Source organism: Eschrichtius robustus, chromosome 15, assembly GCF_028021215.1.
Source record: "Eschrichtius robustus isolate mEscRob2 chromosome 15, mEscRob2.pri, whole genome shotgun sequence".
Taxonomy (NCBI): domain Eukaryota; kingdom Metazoa; phylum Chordata; class Mammalia; order Artiodactyla; family Eschrichtiidae; genus Eschrichtius; species Eschrichtius robustus.
The window spans coordinates 23,081,581-23,097,374 of record NC_090838.1 but is presented as its reverse complement, the minus strand read 5'-3'; the positions used below and the strand labels follow the sequence as shown (position 1 = coordinate 23,097,374).

Below are 15,794 nucleotides of genomic sequence, written 5' to 3'. Positions count from 1 at the left end.
ATCTTCATGGGTTGATTCCTGGAGAGGTAGAATGGAGAGGCAGAAAATCCCCAAACAGGACCCTACAGAGACAGCAAGTTCCAAGTATAAAAAAGCTCTGTTTTGTTTAGGCCTTCTACCTCTCCATCGAATTTCCCATAGCCTAACATTATGTTGTAGGAGTAACAGAATAAAGAGATGTTTTTTTGAATCAAAAGGCTAGCAGACATATAAAGAAGCACTCAAACTTGTTAGTAATCAGGGAGGGGAAAAAAAGTATTCTGAAACAGCAACGAGCTAGAACGTTTCCCCATCAGATGGACAAAAATGTGAAATCCAGCAACTGCAATGTTGTAAGGATGTACACGCCTCGGCACTCAGGAGGGAGGCGGAGGGGCACCGCGTGCGTGAGGGCTCCCGGCGACGCCTGGGCGGCCTGAGTGAACACGGCCCTGACCTCACTCGCGCTCCGGGCAAATTCCCAAAGACATCCTCCTGGGCGCTGTCAGGGGCCACCTACGAGGACTGAGGTGCAGCACCGTGGGAGTGCACTGGGCAGGGTGGGAGGCATTCCGTGCATCGCATCGCTCCAGGGTTGCACTGCACGGACACCCCACACGAAGGCACTGCCTCAGACACAACACAGAACGCAGTGTGGACGTGCCCTCTGGAGCTGTACCGAGCGTGCTGGGGGCCCTAGACATGGTGATAACACACCATGAACCGGGGAGTGTGATTAACTGCACCCCAACGCCAGGTTTTAAAGACAGTTAATCAGATCCTATCACTCTCCTGCTTAAAACCATCTAACGCTGACTCACACTCCTACTGAAAAATCCTCCATGCTTCCGGTCACACCCAGACCGGAATCCCAGCTCCTGACCAGGGCCTGTGAGGCCCCCCTGGCCTGGCCTTGCCGTCTCCGCCTCGTCGCCTGCCACTGCCCTCACTCACTGTGCTCCACTCAGCCTCGCCTTTCTCTTCATTAAACAGCAAGCCTATCCCACCCGGGAGCTTCTGTACTATCTTCCTTTGCTGTGACTCTTGCACCCCAGACCCTCAAAGAGCTGGGTCCTACTAGCCAATCAGTTCTCAACTCAAATGTCACTCCTTAGAAAGATTTCCCCTGACTCTCAATCGAAAGTAGCCCTGACCCCGTTCTCTACTACATCTTGTTTTACCCCTCCTCTGTGTCTAAAACTGTCATAATTATTTACTTGCTTATTACCCAACTAGAAGGTAATCTCCAAGACAGCAGGGGCCTAATTTTTCTTATTCACAGTCATATTCATAGTAATGAAAAGAATGCTTATCAAATATCTCTCGAAAAATTGAATGAATGGATGGCTTTATACAGAATGGAGCTGGGCTGGGACAGGAATTGGAGCAAGATGGCAATGGCTAGAGAGGGAGTGGAAGGTGAGGAAGGGGAGCCGGGGGCGGGGGAGGTGGGTAGCGGCCATTCCCTGAGCCACCGCCCCGGCTGTGGCGGTGTGGAGAGGTGGGACGACAGCTGCAGGGAAAGGACACAGCTTCGTCCACCAACTGTCCTTCCGAGTGGCCCCGGGGAAGCTGAGCTGCTTGGGCCTGGGCCCTCGAGGCTGGCTGGTTGCCTTGTCTGCCCTGGGCTGGCCACGTCAGCCATCCCCAGGACCCTGGTCCTGCATTACCTGGTGTCCTGGTTGGAGTCCTGGGCCAGCCTCACCAGGTTGTGCACCAGCATGTCCGTGCTGTCTCTGGTGCCTGAGAGAAGCTTCTCGGCGCCTATCTGCTCCAGGACGACCGAGAGGTGCTCGGCAGTGCACTTCCGGACTAAGGGGTTTCGGTGGCTGAAACACAATCACGGACAAGGGCTCAGCCAAGGAATGCGGTGTGTGGGTCCCCAGCCTGGCACACATGGACCTACAGTTGTGCATCCATGTTTCATGCCTCAGTGGGCTCCAAATTTGGTCCCGAGCAGACTAAAGGGAATCTTCAAGGAAAGAGCAAACGCTTCCTGACACTGGAACTAAGGATGATGACGGGGTGGACTGAGCACGTGAAGACACGTGACGTCACCAGACGCACTGTGTGCCTACCGTCCCCGTTCCTTCCTGAGCTCCTGTCCTGCCTTTGCCTAAATGTACTTCCCCACATCTTCTCCACCTAGAATAACCTGCTTCTGCCTTCTGAGCCCTCCAGGCAGAAGTGGTGCTCTCTGGGGGTGGCAGTGTCCTTGTCCCCTGGGAAGTACAGGGGTACCCACATGGCTCCCAGGGGGCACCAAGTCTTCCTCTCAGTCGAATCCCCCATGCCCCACTGGTGCCAGGCACATGCCAACCCTTCAGCACTTCGTGGGAGTTTACTGCACATTCATTGAGCTGAATTGAGACAGAGGGGGGGATAGGAGATTGATGGATGATTTCAGGGAGAACCTGAAATCTTACAGGAGGAACCCATCAGGATGTCACCTCTTTACTTCTCGCCCTATTCAATGTGGATTCAATGTCCCCACAGTCCATTAGGTGACACTGGCCCTGGGGTCCATCCCAGTGGAACACAAAGGGAGGCTTCTGGGCTCTCCCTACTCAGTCTGGTCCAGGGACCAGCACCATTAGCCCCTGAATCAGAATCAGCATTTTAGCCAGATCCCCGGGAATTCAACTGCACAGCCCTGTACCAGGCTCCCCTGGTTCTCGCGGACAACAGTCAACTGTCTCAATTTGCTGTGAGCACAGCCTCCCTGCCAGGCACCATACTAAGCACCTTCAAGCCAGTGTCTCCTCAACCCCGTAAGCTACTACTGTCATCATCTTGCAGGTGAGGACGCGGAGGCATGGGGAGGAATCCAGTGATAAGTACAGTTCATTTCTCCCGAGTTAATAGTAGCCATGGTGGGCATTCAATAAATGTGAGGTAGAGGCAGCCGCTGCTGTAAGTGCTCTTTCCTGAATCAATTCCTTTACTCCTCACAACAGTATTATCATTGGGTTGGCCCAAAAGTTCGTTCGGGTTCGGCCATAAGATGTTATGGACAAACCCGAACGAACTTTTTGGCCAACCCAATATTATCCCCCTTTTACAGATGAGGAAACCAAGGCATGGGGAAGTTTAGTAACAATCCAGGATGTGAACGCAGCCAACATGGCTCGGGAGTCTGTAGGCAAAGGCCTCTTGGCTGCTCCAACACGCCCTGGGTTCTACCTGATAGGCCCCCCTGCGTAAGGGTTGGTGTCGTGACTGGCTTGCTGGGGTTGAGAGATGTTTCACCCTGTGGGAGAAAGGGCTTGGGAAATGCTTCTGGTTTTGCTGCTGGGTTTGGTTTTTACATAAAGAGAAAGCAGATCTGGCTGCAGAAAGGCTCCAATAGCTGCCAGTCCCCTCCTCCTCCCCAGAAGGCCAAGCGGTGCCAGCTGGAGGAGATCTTGTGCCTTGCTCTCCTCGTGGCCCAGATTTCATCAGAAGGAAGCACCCTTCCCCTGGGAGAGTGGCAGGGGCTCCTCAGGCACAGGCCAAAGGCTGCCTCTGCTGCCCCATCTCTGGGGACATTACCACAGCCACTATGGGCTCCCCAGTGTTGAGCAGACAGTAAGTAGCACCTGTCCCTTCCCAGCTGGAACCCGGGGCTGCCCTGAGCTCCCCTCATTACCCACAGGCTGGTCCAGGAGAGGTGGGAGAGAAGCCCACCAGGGAGCAGGGGTCTTCCTCGCCCAGGTAAATACGGGAGGCGCCTGCACCATCTCCCTGCTCCTCCCCCACCCCAGCGCCTCTCCCCTTTGTGTCACCTTCCCAGGCCACCGCCCCCCACCCCCAGACAACATGCCCCCGCATACTAGATGCCCGCCGAGGTGAGGGCCACCAGGGAGCGGGTGGGGGTCACGTGCTCCACCATGGCCCCCAGGGACCGGCTGGCCGCCCTCTGGATGAACTTGCTGGTGTTCCCCATCTTCTGGAGCAGGCAGCGGGTGATCTCTTCAGCCTCCTGGTCCATATTCTTCTTCAAGGCCCGGAAGAGTTCTCCCAGGGTGCTGATGGCCAGGTGGGACACCTTGGAGCGGAGGTTGGTGACCTTGGAGAGAGATGGAAGGGGGACCCTGCAAGACTGCTGGGCCCTACCAAGGGCTCCAGCACATACGAAGAAGGAGCCCTGCACCACCCTCCCGCAGACCTCACCCTCACCCGGGCCTAGGCCTCGCCAGGCTAGAAAGGGAAACCCTGCAGCTGCTCTGGGCAAAACAGTCCTGTTTTAAAGAAACACTATTACTGTTGCTATCATCATAATTATCAATTCTATTATTATCATTATCATCTGAAATTTGTGCAACACTTAGTCTTGAAAACACAATTATTTAATTGGACCTTCACGAGGTCCCCCACTGGAACAGTCTGTTCCCAAGGGCACGGGTCATGGCCTCCACTTGTGATAAGATACATCTTACTGCCCCTCTGAGCCCAGCCTAGGCCAAGCTCTAGCCCCACAGGAGAAAGAATTTGGGAAATGTTACAACTGCCCAGAAGTTAGAGATCTGGCCCAGAACACTCCATCCCTCCTGAGGCATCCTAAGTACAGAGGACAATGCAGGGCTGTGACAGATGGGCACATAAGATTCTGATTGTTTCAATACCCAGAGATTAGAAATAAGGAAACCCCAGGCCTCAGTTTTCCAATCTGAGAAATGGGTGGCTAGCTCCTGCTCCAGTGGCTGAGGGTTGAGAAATAGGCAGGGATGCCCATGTTCCAGGGAGCCGTGGGCCCCTCCGTGGCTGCTGTGTGACCCACACTGAGCAACAGCACCAGGGAAGGGGGACTGGCTGGGGGTCAAGCAGAGTACACAGGACACAGGAGGCCTCACCTCTCCAGTCACGGCCAAGGACACTTCGTGCAGCCTCCCAGCGAGGACCTCCGAGTGACAGGCCGCCAGGCGCTGGATGCTCACCAGGCCCTTCTCCTTCATCTGCCTGAGAAGCAAGTCCAAGCCCTGTCACAGGCAGTGGGGATGGGAGGGACCCCCTCCCTCTGCAGACCAGGGCATCCACGTCACCAGCACCTCCACCGCAGTGCGGAGGGATTCAATGGCCTCAGCGGCAGGGTGTCCTGGTGTAACACCCAGGCTGAAATCCTAACCGTCCCGTGCAAGCCATTCTGCGGGGCCCGTGGCCCATCCCCACCCAGGAAGGAAGCCCACCCCAGAGCCCGGGCCTACGCCAGACACAAAGCCAGCACCTTCAAGAGAAGGCACTTGCACGTGAGGACTGAAGACAAGGAGGCCTTCCTGCAAACGTTCTGGACCCCAAGTCATCGCTCTGCTCACAACTAACTGTGTGTGGGAGGAACACGGGAGCAGAATGAACTTGACTTAGAAAAATGAAGGGCTGTGACCTTCCTCAGGCCCCCACGAAAGCGCCACGGAGTCAGATCGTACTTTCTAGGGCCGGCTCTGGTGCGTCATAGAGCAGTGCACAGGGCAGGCGCAGGCGGCCAGACCCACAGGCACTACCCCTCACGCCTCCTCCAGGGGACCAGGGCCTGCAGTGGGGGAGGCGCGGGGCGGCGGCGGGAGCACGGGGAGTGTTTCCTCACCAGTCGCTGCGGTCCAGGCACTGCAGGGCATCCACCAGCCCCAGCTCGGGGTTCGAGAAAGGCCTTAACTCCTTAAAAGCCCGAAGATCCGTCTCCTCCTCCTCTTCTTCCCACTCAGGAGACCCCAGAGTAAGCACCACAGGTAAGGAGTGAGCTGCACTCACAGAGAAGGAAAGGAGCAGGCGGGTGTTACCCGGAGGACCTGAGACCTGCACAGCGCCGAGCCCACCTTAGGGGGCACGCAGGGAGAAGGGACCCGCTAGGGTGAGAAGCCAGGACCTGGGCTGCACTCCCTGGGGAGCCACAGAGACCACCTAACTCCTACCCCTGGTTGACAGTTTCTATCCCTACCATCGCCAATCTGATTCTTCTAAACAAACTGGCCTGTGATAGGCTCTTGATGTCATGTGACCAAGCCCACCGTGCTGGTGACGCACCCACAATCCTGCCCTGTCTGTGGCTCGAGGTGAGGCCAGCAAGTCTGTCAAGGAATGACTCCCCTGCTCTAACCTCATCCCCATGCAGGAGCCTGTGTTACGGCTTCTCCTCCTCCTCCTTCCCTCCGACTCTCCATCCTTTTGTGAAGCCACCCAAGACAGGGAAGTGGCCCAAAGGCAGCCGGCGGGAGGAAGCAGGGGACAGTGAAGGCACCTATGAGACAATTAGCTGACACTTGAGTGGTCAAGATGTGGCCACACTTGCAGGGACTGACAATAAGCAGGGATGTTGTTTAAAAATCAGATCACGTTTTCTAGGCTCTCCTTCCTTGGGGACAGATGCCAGAATCATAAAATTCTAGAACAGGAAGGACGTTTGGAGGCTTCCATCTGGTCCAATGCTCAAATCACAGAGCTGAGGCACTAGAGGTCCACAGAGGCTGGGGACGCCCCCAGTGCCTCAGTTCCTCCATCAACAGAGCCTGAACTGGAATCCAGAGCTCTCACTTCCTGCCTAGTTTTCTTCAGAGGTTCATCTTTACATGACTTTCACTATGGCCTATCTAGGAAGTCCTGGGTAAATCTGAATTGGGGCAGTCCTTTATTTAAAACCAAGAAAAAAAAGAACTCATTCCTGGATTCTCCTCTCAGCTTTGCCACTGGATCAAGATTCATTAGCCAAAGTCTTAGTCCCTATGGGCCACCATCACCTTGAGAGACCTTGGGTGACCTTGAGTCTCTGTTGTCTATAAAATGAGTGGCTTAGGTTAGATAGCTCAGTATTTCCCAAGTATCAACCATTCAGTTACCAATTTCATGATTTTTTTGCTATATCTCTAAATTACTTGTACTTTATTTACATGGTACTTTTCTTCAAATCAACCCACTTTTCAAATCCTAAATAAGTTTATTTTAAAGGGAAATTTATGTCACTACCATAATTGGTAAATGATTATTTGTCATGGTATACGATAAATATGTACAGTAAAAGAACATTATAAACTCCAGCTATAAAAGGACAGTCAGCTTCTGATGTCTCAAGCTGGGAGAAGGATCTCTTTGTTTAAAAAGGAGATTCACAAGTCTTAAGAGAGGTGCTAAAAACTAGCACCAGATTAAGACTTTCTACTTGATGGAATCAAAAGGATAGAAAGAGAACAGAAAAGGGAGGTCAGTCAATATTATTTCTAGCACCAAAATGATGCTCTATTCTACCAACAATGTCCACATTTAAAGAAACTCTGAACCAGGTTGGTTGTTTTCAAATGTTCTTTACTAGTAAAATCTTTTCAAATGAAATCCCACGTGGAGCCCCAGTATTCAAAAAGGGGAGGCAAAATAGACACTCCTCTGGTAGAATGGGGACAGGGCCTCCCCTTGTCCCTTGGCACCTTCCTGAGTGTTCCATAGAGCCTTCAGGTCCTCAGATCCCAGTCTGTCACCAGCCCTGTCCAGCCCTGACATTTTATGAGGCAACAAGCAAGAACCCAGGGTCTTCCCAGAAGCCTTTTTTCCTCTTCCTGGTGTTTCCAGCTACTTCCATGGAGGCTGCTTCCCAGCATCTGTGGTCCTGGTGCACTGGTGAGTCCTCTAGGACATGTCACGCAGGCTGGGCACACCCGTCCACCCATCCACAATTCCTGTTACAACACCCTGGGTCCCCAGCCTGGCCCACAGATACTTTTGACTTCCAGACACTGTTCCTCTCTCTGGCAAGGTGACCACCCCAGGCTGCCCCCTCCTCTGACATGGGCAACTGGCAGAAGCAGAGCAGCAGAAGTCACCCTCGCCACACCCCAAAGCACCCCAAGACAGCATAGCGAGGGGGACACGTGCCCCCCAACCAGTTGGTCTAGGTCCCACCTGAAGCATGGCGGGCAAAGCTGAGCTCCTGCTTGCTGACCGGGATGCTGGGCAGTGAGGCCCGATTGGCCCGCTTCTTCAGGATGACGTTTCTGCAGGGGCTGCTCAGCCCAGTGGGCACAGAGAGGGTCCCACTGCCCCGGAGGGTAAGGAGGCCTGTGGAGGCAGAGAAAGTCCGAGGACAGAGCTGGTCCCGCCTGTTCCCCGGCCCCAGAGTCCCCCTTTGGAAATGGGCCCATCAGCGAGCTACAAGACAGCAGACGTGGCTCCCTGTCCCGTCTCAGGACGGAGAGGGTGGGAGGCGTGGACAGCCTCTCTTTCGGCCCAGGTGTTGGCCAAGAAGTCTCCCCAGCCTGAGGGAGCCTCCCCGAGCACCCAGTACCTTCCTTCATCAAGGTCCTCCGGGAGCCCAGGCTCTGGGAAGCGAGCTCCCTCTCCCTCTCCCTCTCCGGCTCCTTCACTCTCCGGACCAACTCCATCTCCTTCGTCTGCTTCAGCCGCATCTTCTCCTGGGCAGACCTGGCAATGGTGACCTGGATCCGGTACAAGATCAAGGCAAACTCCATCACCTTGGGGACCCAACTGTGCTTTCTATACCTTCTTCATTCATTCCATCATCAGGAATGTGAGTGGCTCCTGTGTGCTGATTGCTGTTCCGAGAATGAACAAAAGGTCAAAGGCCTTGCTCCCCATGAGCCACGTGGAGTGGGGAGATGACAGCAAACAGACAGCCTCTAATATCAGGCAACATGCACTGGAAGGCAAGTAAGGGACACAGGGTGATGGGGCTTCTGTTTCAGGTAGGGAGACCCAGAGGGACTCCCAGAGGCGGTGAAATTGAAGCAGAGACATAAATGAAGTGAGGAACAGGCCCTGAGGCTGAAGTACCCTGGGCGTGGCTGGGAGTCCTGAGGAGGACACAGGCAGGAGCGCCCTGAGTCAGAGGAGAGGCAGGACACGGGTCGCAGATGGCAGGGATGGGGCAGGAGCCACAGCGCACCAGGCCCTGTGGTCCACGGTGGGGACTTGGGCTTTTCCTCTGGAGGACACAGCAAACCACTGGAGGTTTTGAGCAGAAGAGTGACGTGATCTGATTCTTTTTTTTTCTTTTTCTTTTTTTGGCTGGATGGGGGGGTATTCTCTAAGTGTTGTTTTTAATAACTTTTTATTTTGAAATAATTTAAGACTCACAAGGAGTTGCACAAATAGAACAAAGGGTTCCCATGAGATGGGACTTGGACTAGGATAGCAGGAATAAAGACGGTAGAATGGCTAGATTCTGGGCATGTTTCAAAAGTAGAGCCCACAGCTTTGGCTGATATATGAGGTGTGGGATGAGAGAGAAAGACAGAAGGCAGGGATGGGCCCAAGATTTGGGGCCGGAGCAGCTGGAAGGCTGGAGTTGCCTTTTACTGCCATTCGTGGAGAGGGGACACTGGGAAAAGGAGGTTTTGCAGGGGTAAGTGTTCAACAGTTAAGTCTTGGACGAGGTAAGTTTGAGATATAATTAGAGACCTAAATGGAGACGTTGAGTATCAGTTCTATATAAACATAGTCTCATAATTTAACAGCTACTGGAGATTGGGGAAAGTCTGGGCTGGAGAGGGAGATTTGGGAGTCCTCAGCATAGAGGTGGTACCTAATGCCATGGGCTGGATCAAGTCACAGGGGTCAGTATAAATAGATAAGACAATAGAGGTCTGAGCCCTGGGGGCTCCAGCACGTAGAGGTCAGGAAGACGAGAAGGCGGCAGCAAAGAAGGACAAGGAAGGAGCTAACTTTGATGTAGTCAGAGAAGCAAGAAAGAAGCCATCCCTCACCTCCGTCCCTCAGTGGGGAATTCAAGAAGGATGAGCCACAAAAGCTGGCGATGGGTCAAGCTGGAAGAGCACTGAGATGTGCTGCACACAGGAAGGTGGTCTCATTGACGCCTCAATGGGGGCAGTTTCAGTGGGGCTGACGGGGACTAAGCCCAACTGGCCTGCACTCAGGAGAGGACGAGTAGAGAGACAGGGCAATATTTTTCTTTGGTTTGGTTTGGTTTTAAGATGAGAGAGGAAATAGAGAGCTAGGATGCTGGTGGGAATGATCCAACTTCAAGAAGAACATTGTTGATGCAGGAGAAGGACAAGTGCTGGAGCTGGAATATTAGATAGATTGAGCTAGAACAGTAGGAGAAGGTGGTGAATGAATGGGGTGCTTGAGGTTGAGAAGTGATGGTGGTGAAGTTGTTTGCAGTGCCAAGGTCTACAGTATGACCATGGGAGTGAGTGGCTAAGGTGGGGTGGAGGATGAGATCATTTCATGGCCCTGAATTGTTCTCCTTTGTCTCATGGTCCGTCACCCTCGCTGGAGTGGGAGGATGTGCCTCCCACTGGACCTTATCAGCATCACTGGATCCCATAGTATATGCATACAGCAGGCTTTCAAGATATGTTTATTGTGCTCTTATACCTCTGTTTCAAAAAAAGACCATAACAGTGACTCTCCACGTTTCACTAAATTCATCCAGACGAGAATCTGGATGAATCATCTGGATCAAGGTCACCTTAGAAGTCCAAGGTATTTGTCAGCCTGTCAAGCACAGGCCTTTGGCTGATCTGCCTCTGAGTCAGCTGCCTCTGGGTTGCTATCTTGGGTGTTGGTTCAAATTACTAGGCTTGGTTCACCTAAGCCCCTCTGCACTCTCCCCCATATCCTGCTTGCTTCTGAACCATGTGTGACCTCCTTCTGCCCTCCCTTCTTCCCTCATCCCCACCCCTCAGCTCCCCACTGAACTCTTCCTTTCACCTAGTCTCCCTCACCTCCATCCTTCTTCTCCTCTCTTCTTTCTCTTCTTTTCTCCAGCCTTCACCTCAAACCCATCTACAGGTTCTGGCCTCGAGTACTAGGGGCAGCTGCCTCGGGGCTCTTCCTTGCTTTCCTCAAGCTGGTCCCACACTTACATGTTTCAGAAACATGTGTGTGTTCAGCCAGTGGTCCACTCTGACCCCAACTTCCTCTTCCCCTCGCTTTCCAGGTACCTTGGTGCTACTCTCCTTCTGGTCCTCTTCTTTTAGCAAGGGTTGGGTTTCTTTGGCATGGCTGAAGGAGAAGGCTGTCAGAGTAGGAGCAGACTGAGATGAAGGCAGGGCAGGCTTCTCAGGGGCAGCAGACCTGTCTCTGAAGGGCAGGACCAAATGTTTTGGCTCTGAGGAGTAGAGAACAAGAATGGAGCTGAGGACGGCCAGCACCCAGGAGCAGCAGCCATCCCTTTGGGGCTGAGGCTCTATGACCCTGTGGATGGTGTGACATTTTCCTGCCTAAGCCCCTCACCCTTGGTTCTTCTGCCCAACGCTTCCTTGCTGGAGAAAGACACAGGTTAAATCTACTCTACAGGGCGGCACTGGCACGTATAGAACAGGCTGCCCGAGGACCAACACCCTCCTCCTTTCATCCCTCTATCCATTCATTCAACTAGTATTGCACACCTTATTCTAAGACTGGGGGTGGGGGGATGCGGGGAGGGAGGAGGAAGGAGGCTAGGCAGGAAATAGGGGCAGATCGGTTATCAAAGAGTTTTAAGATATTTCCTGAGAATATAAGTCTGTGTTAACTGGGAGGTGTGTACTTCAGAAAGAGGAAAAATAAAATGAGCTCACTGACTGTTAAATACCACCATGCTCCTATCTGAGACTATGACACAGCATGAAGGGCCCAGAGAACTAATGCCAGCCCAGGGCTCTCATTTTACAGACAGGAAAGCTGAGACCCAGTGACCTTCAGGCGCTCTTACGATTGATAAAATACAAATTCATTTCCAAATGACATCAAATCCATAGTATCTCTTTGTCATTCTATATTTTCCCGATTAATGGCTTCAAAGAGCACATTTCTGGTAATAGAGACCGTGTGTGGGTAGGTTCATTCGTTTTCTTTTTTTTTTTTTTAATTAATTAATTTATTTATTTATTTTTGGCTGTGTTGGGTCTTCGTTTCTGTGCGAGGGCTTTCTCCAGTTGCAGCAAGCGGGGGCCACTCTTCATCGCGGTGTGCGGGCCTCTCACTGTTGCGGCCTCTCCCATTGCAGAGCACAGGCTCCAGACGCGCAGGCTCAGTAGTTGTGGCTCACGGGCTTAGTTGCTCCGCGGCATGTGGGATCTTCCCGGACCAGGGATCAAAGCCGTGTCCCCTGCATTGGCAGGCGGATTCTCAACCACTGCGCCACCAGGGAAGCCCCATTCATTTTCTTTTAATGAAAGAAATGTTAACCAGGTTCTCCTGCTCACAAAGTTTGGAGTTCACTGTCCTTGAGCAAACTTACAAATCAGGGGTCCTCTGGAATGGGGGTCACCATCTGGGGCTGCCTGAGGCGAAAAGGGTATGTTTTTTTTTTTTCTTTTCTTTTTTTTTTTAATATTTATTTATTTATTTGGCCGCATCTGGTCTTAGTTGCGGCACGCGGGATCCTCCTTGTGGCACGCGGGCTTCTCTCTAGTTGTGGTGCGCAGGCTCAGTAGTTGCGACGCGAGGGCTCTCTAGTTCTGGCATCTGGGCTCCAAAGCACATGGGCTCAGTAGTTGTGGCACGTGGGCTTAGTTGCCCCGCGACATGTGGCATCTTAGTTCCCTGACCAGGGATCAAGCCCCTGTCCCCTGCATTGGAAGGCGGATTCTTAACCACTGGACCACCAGGGAAGTCCCAGAAAGGGTGTGTTGTGTCTGGGGATCCGGCAGGGCTCCCGGGTCACCCCAGATCTCTGCCCGGCCCACACCTTCTTCCAAAGATCCCTCCTGGGAGAAGGATCCAGGGCCGAGGGGGAGGAGGGGCGAAGCCTCCATCTGCCCAGAAGTAAGGTAGGACCGAGGGTCCAGGTGTCCAGGTGCCAGCTGACCAGGGCAGGGACTGCGGAAAAGTCACAAGATTGGGGGAAGCCCTCAGCTTCAGACAATACCACGTGAGCCCCTACTACATGCCAGACGTGGTCCCCAAATTGGGCAATGTTGTTCCCAGCCGACAGCTGGAGGGTCAGAGAGCCCCTTAAGGACTTTGCCACTTTGTAGCCCCTTCTCACCTATGCCTCCAAGAGACACCCTAGAAAGCCTTGTCCAAGCAGCCTGGCCCCTGCCCCCTGGGGACCTGGTTCTCAAGCAGCAAGCTGGTGAGGCAGACAAGGGAGTAGCTACAGGCTCGTGTCCCCTGGCCCAAAGCCCCATTCCGGTGCTCTCAGGGTAGCTCTTAAGGGACACTGGGTGCCAGTGTGCGCCACACCAGACTGCCCCAGCTACCCCGCAGCAGCCCAGCCGGGGAGAGGGGGAGATGCAGCCGCCACAGAGGTTTCTGTGCCAGGCCTGCCTCTCGGGCCCAGCTGAGCATCTTAACCCTGGGGCCTCTTGGGCAGCAGCCTCCCACTGGCCAACTGACCCACCTGCTTAGCTGATTACAGAGTAACCTGCTGGGAAGCTAGACAAGAGTCCACCCCCTCCTGCCGGTCAGCACAGCAGCTGCCTCTAGCCCCCCGACGCCTGTGGCCCAGGCTCAGGGTGCTCCGCCCAGGTCCCCTCCCCCAACCTTCCATCCTCTCCACAAACTAGGTCATCAGGCTGGAGAGCCTCCCTGGGCCTCGGCCACCTGCCTCACTGCCAGCCCGCGTTCACTCTCTTCCCCTGATGCTGAAACCTTTCGGGATGGGCTGACTAAGGCGTTGTGGGATGTGGTTTAATTTCTCACTCTGTCTGGTAAGGAATCCTCTATTCACTTAGAACCGCGCAGGGGCAGCAGACACACGATGGGTCAGAAGCGCCAGCTTTGGAGCCGTGAGGACCTGCATGCAAATGTATCAAAGCTGCTTTCTGTGCCCTGAGGCCAGGGAGAAGGTCCAGCTTCAGTTCAACCCCTTCCTCTGTCAAATGGGGACAGCACCGTCTCTCTCAGCTGGGTGTTCATGAAGCGACTTGCACTGGTGGAGGGCGGCACGGAGCAGGGGCCACCGTCCGTGGCACCAGGGTGACTTCTGCTTCCCCGTCTGTGAAATGAGGGACTTGAGTCTGACAGCACCCAGGTCTCCTCTGGCCCTAATTCTGATCCCATGATCCAGCCCAGGAACCAGAGAGTCAAAAAACACATGGGGGTGTGCATGGCGAGTACATACCCAGAGATCTGGGGGTCTTCTCCCGAGGCCCACTCTCCCGAACCAATCTTAAAAGAATGGGGGAGAAAAAAGCACCCATGAGAGATGGCAAGCAAGAGCTCCTGCTGTGAGGAACCCAGGCTAGCTCCAGGAGTGGGCAAGGGCCGAGGGGGGAACACAGCCGAGGGAGCCATGGGTGGCCCTGTAAAGAGGCTCCTGGCCAGGGCTTCAAAGCCTCAGGAGATGCAGTCCCTTCCGCAAACTTGAGGGCAGGCTGACCGGCAGGCCAGGCCAGGCCAGCCTCAGTGTCCAGACACAGCTCTGAGCCCTATTTTCCAGAGGCACGGCCCATCCACTCCCCAGGAAGCCAGCCTCCACATGAAACTGCTCAGTCCAAAAGGGAGCCCCGTCCCCTGCTCTGTCCACAGGAGAGCGGCTGGAGCAGATGAGGATAAATCTCCTTCCAGCTCAGAGCAGCCTGAGTTCAAGTCCTCCAAACTGCCCCCACTCCATGAGAGCTCGGTGATCCCCCCACCCTTGCCCCTCAGGGTCTAGAGGGATTGACCCCCTTTGCTGCTGACGAGAAATCACCACTGTTTTGTAACAGAGGTTCAATCCCAAACTAAGCACAGGAAAGGAAGATGGGGCATTCCCGGCACTGGTTTTAGCGGGAATACAGCATCACTAAGACAGATGGCAATCCCTGCCTTCATGGGGCTTACATTCCCGTGAAGACCAGCTATACATCATCCAACATGGATTTTTCTCCTCTCACGGGGAAATGCATAGACAGCAGAACCCCCTGGGGGGCCGACAGGGCCACAAGCCGCAACGAAAGGACTGGAACACAACATCCTGTGCTCCGGCCTCAGAGGATTCACTCAGCGGAATGACCCAGGCCGGGGTTGCTAGAGGACGGGCAGTAGGAGAGCCCATTTCAGTGCCTGCCCAGATCCAGGGGCCCCTATCCGAGGGGTCTGTGGAGGTCAGGGGACCCGAGGTCTACAGGAGGGGCAGAGCTTCAGGGTGGGCCTGAACCAGCCGAGACTCAGAGTTGCTCCCTGGAACACGCACAGCCTCTTGGATCTGGACCTACACGGAGGGGCTGTGTGTTTTGGAGCCAGTAGGCAAACACCCCAGGGCACCCAGCCTAGGGAGCCCATCCACTGCGTCTTCGCCATTGGAACCCACCACTGCCCAGGAGCACTAACAGGTTTGGGGGGCAGAGGTGGAGCTGGGAAACCCCTGTGGTTGCTCCTGGCTGCCTGAGGTGGGCACGGGGCACCGAAACCCTGGGGCTGCTTCCTTCCCGCATAAGATACTTATTGTGTGACTAATCCGCATCCTGCTCCTGGCCCACAGCTTTGCCCCTTTGGCCTCAAGCTGGAGGCTGCTTTTCCACCCCCTCTGAGCAGAGGATGTGGCCTCAGAGCACGTGGCTTTGCCTCCTTCAAGCCATGGACCTCGGGAAACCTCTCGCCTTCCCTTCTCTAGAGACCCATCAGCAGAAAGGACAGAGGCCAAGGCTGCCCACACCCACCAGAGCCCCTGCCTTTCTCCACACAGCGTTCCAGCTCCTCCCCCGTCTTCCGAATCCACGGAAACCCCACCACCGGCTGAGGTGGACCCACCAGGCCCCATGAGAAGGGGGGGAACAGCAAAGCTCTACCTGCAGCAAGAGCCCCTCCCTGTGCCAGGCTGGACGTTTAAGCATCCGCCAGTGTCCCTGGGCAACACAAGCTGAGCCCATCCACGAGTGGCCACGCCACTGCCCCAAACCTGCCTCTCCTCCCAATTTCCTGTCCCCGTGAAGGTGCCACCATCTGTCCAGCTGTTGAAGCCAGTA

General features: G+C 54.4%; 1 protein-coding gene across 3 annotated transcripts in view; it reads right to left on the bottom strand.

Moving 5' to 3' along the window:
• The window catches only part of TOGARAM2 (TOG array regulator of axonemal microtubules 2), a 41,151-nt gene that overhangs the window by 18,916 nt on the left and 6,441 nt on the right, over nt 1–15,794 (bottom strand). Inside the window, exons 6-13 of one of the 3 annotated variants that reach the window (XM_068564644.1) lie at nt 13,970–14,016; nt 10,863–11,029; nt 8,222–8,399; nt 7,840–7,995; nt 5,540–5,693; nt 4,812–4,917; nt 3,792–4,027; nt 1,650–1,808 (exon numbers count right to left, since the gene is read on the bottom strand). In XM_068564644.1, coding sequence (XP_068420745.1) covers nt 1,650–1,808; nt 3,792–4,027; nt 4,812–4,917; nt 5,540–5,693; nt 7,840–7,995; nt 8,222–8,399; nt 10,863–11,029; nt 13,970–14,016 — 1,203 coding nt within the window. The remainder of the gene's footprint in view (nt 1–1,649; nt 1,809–3,791; nt 4,028–4,811; nt 4,918–5,539; nt 5,694–7,839; nt 7,996–8,221; nt 8,400–10,862; nt 11,030–13,969; nt 14,017–15,794) is intronic. The other 2 variants (XM_068564645.1, XM_068564646.1) reach the window with 2 other exon arrangements.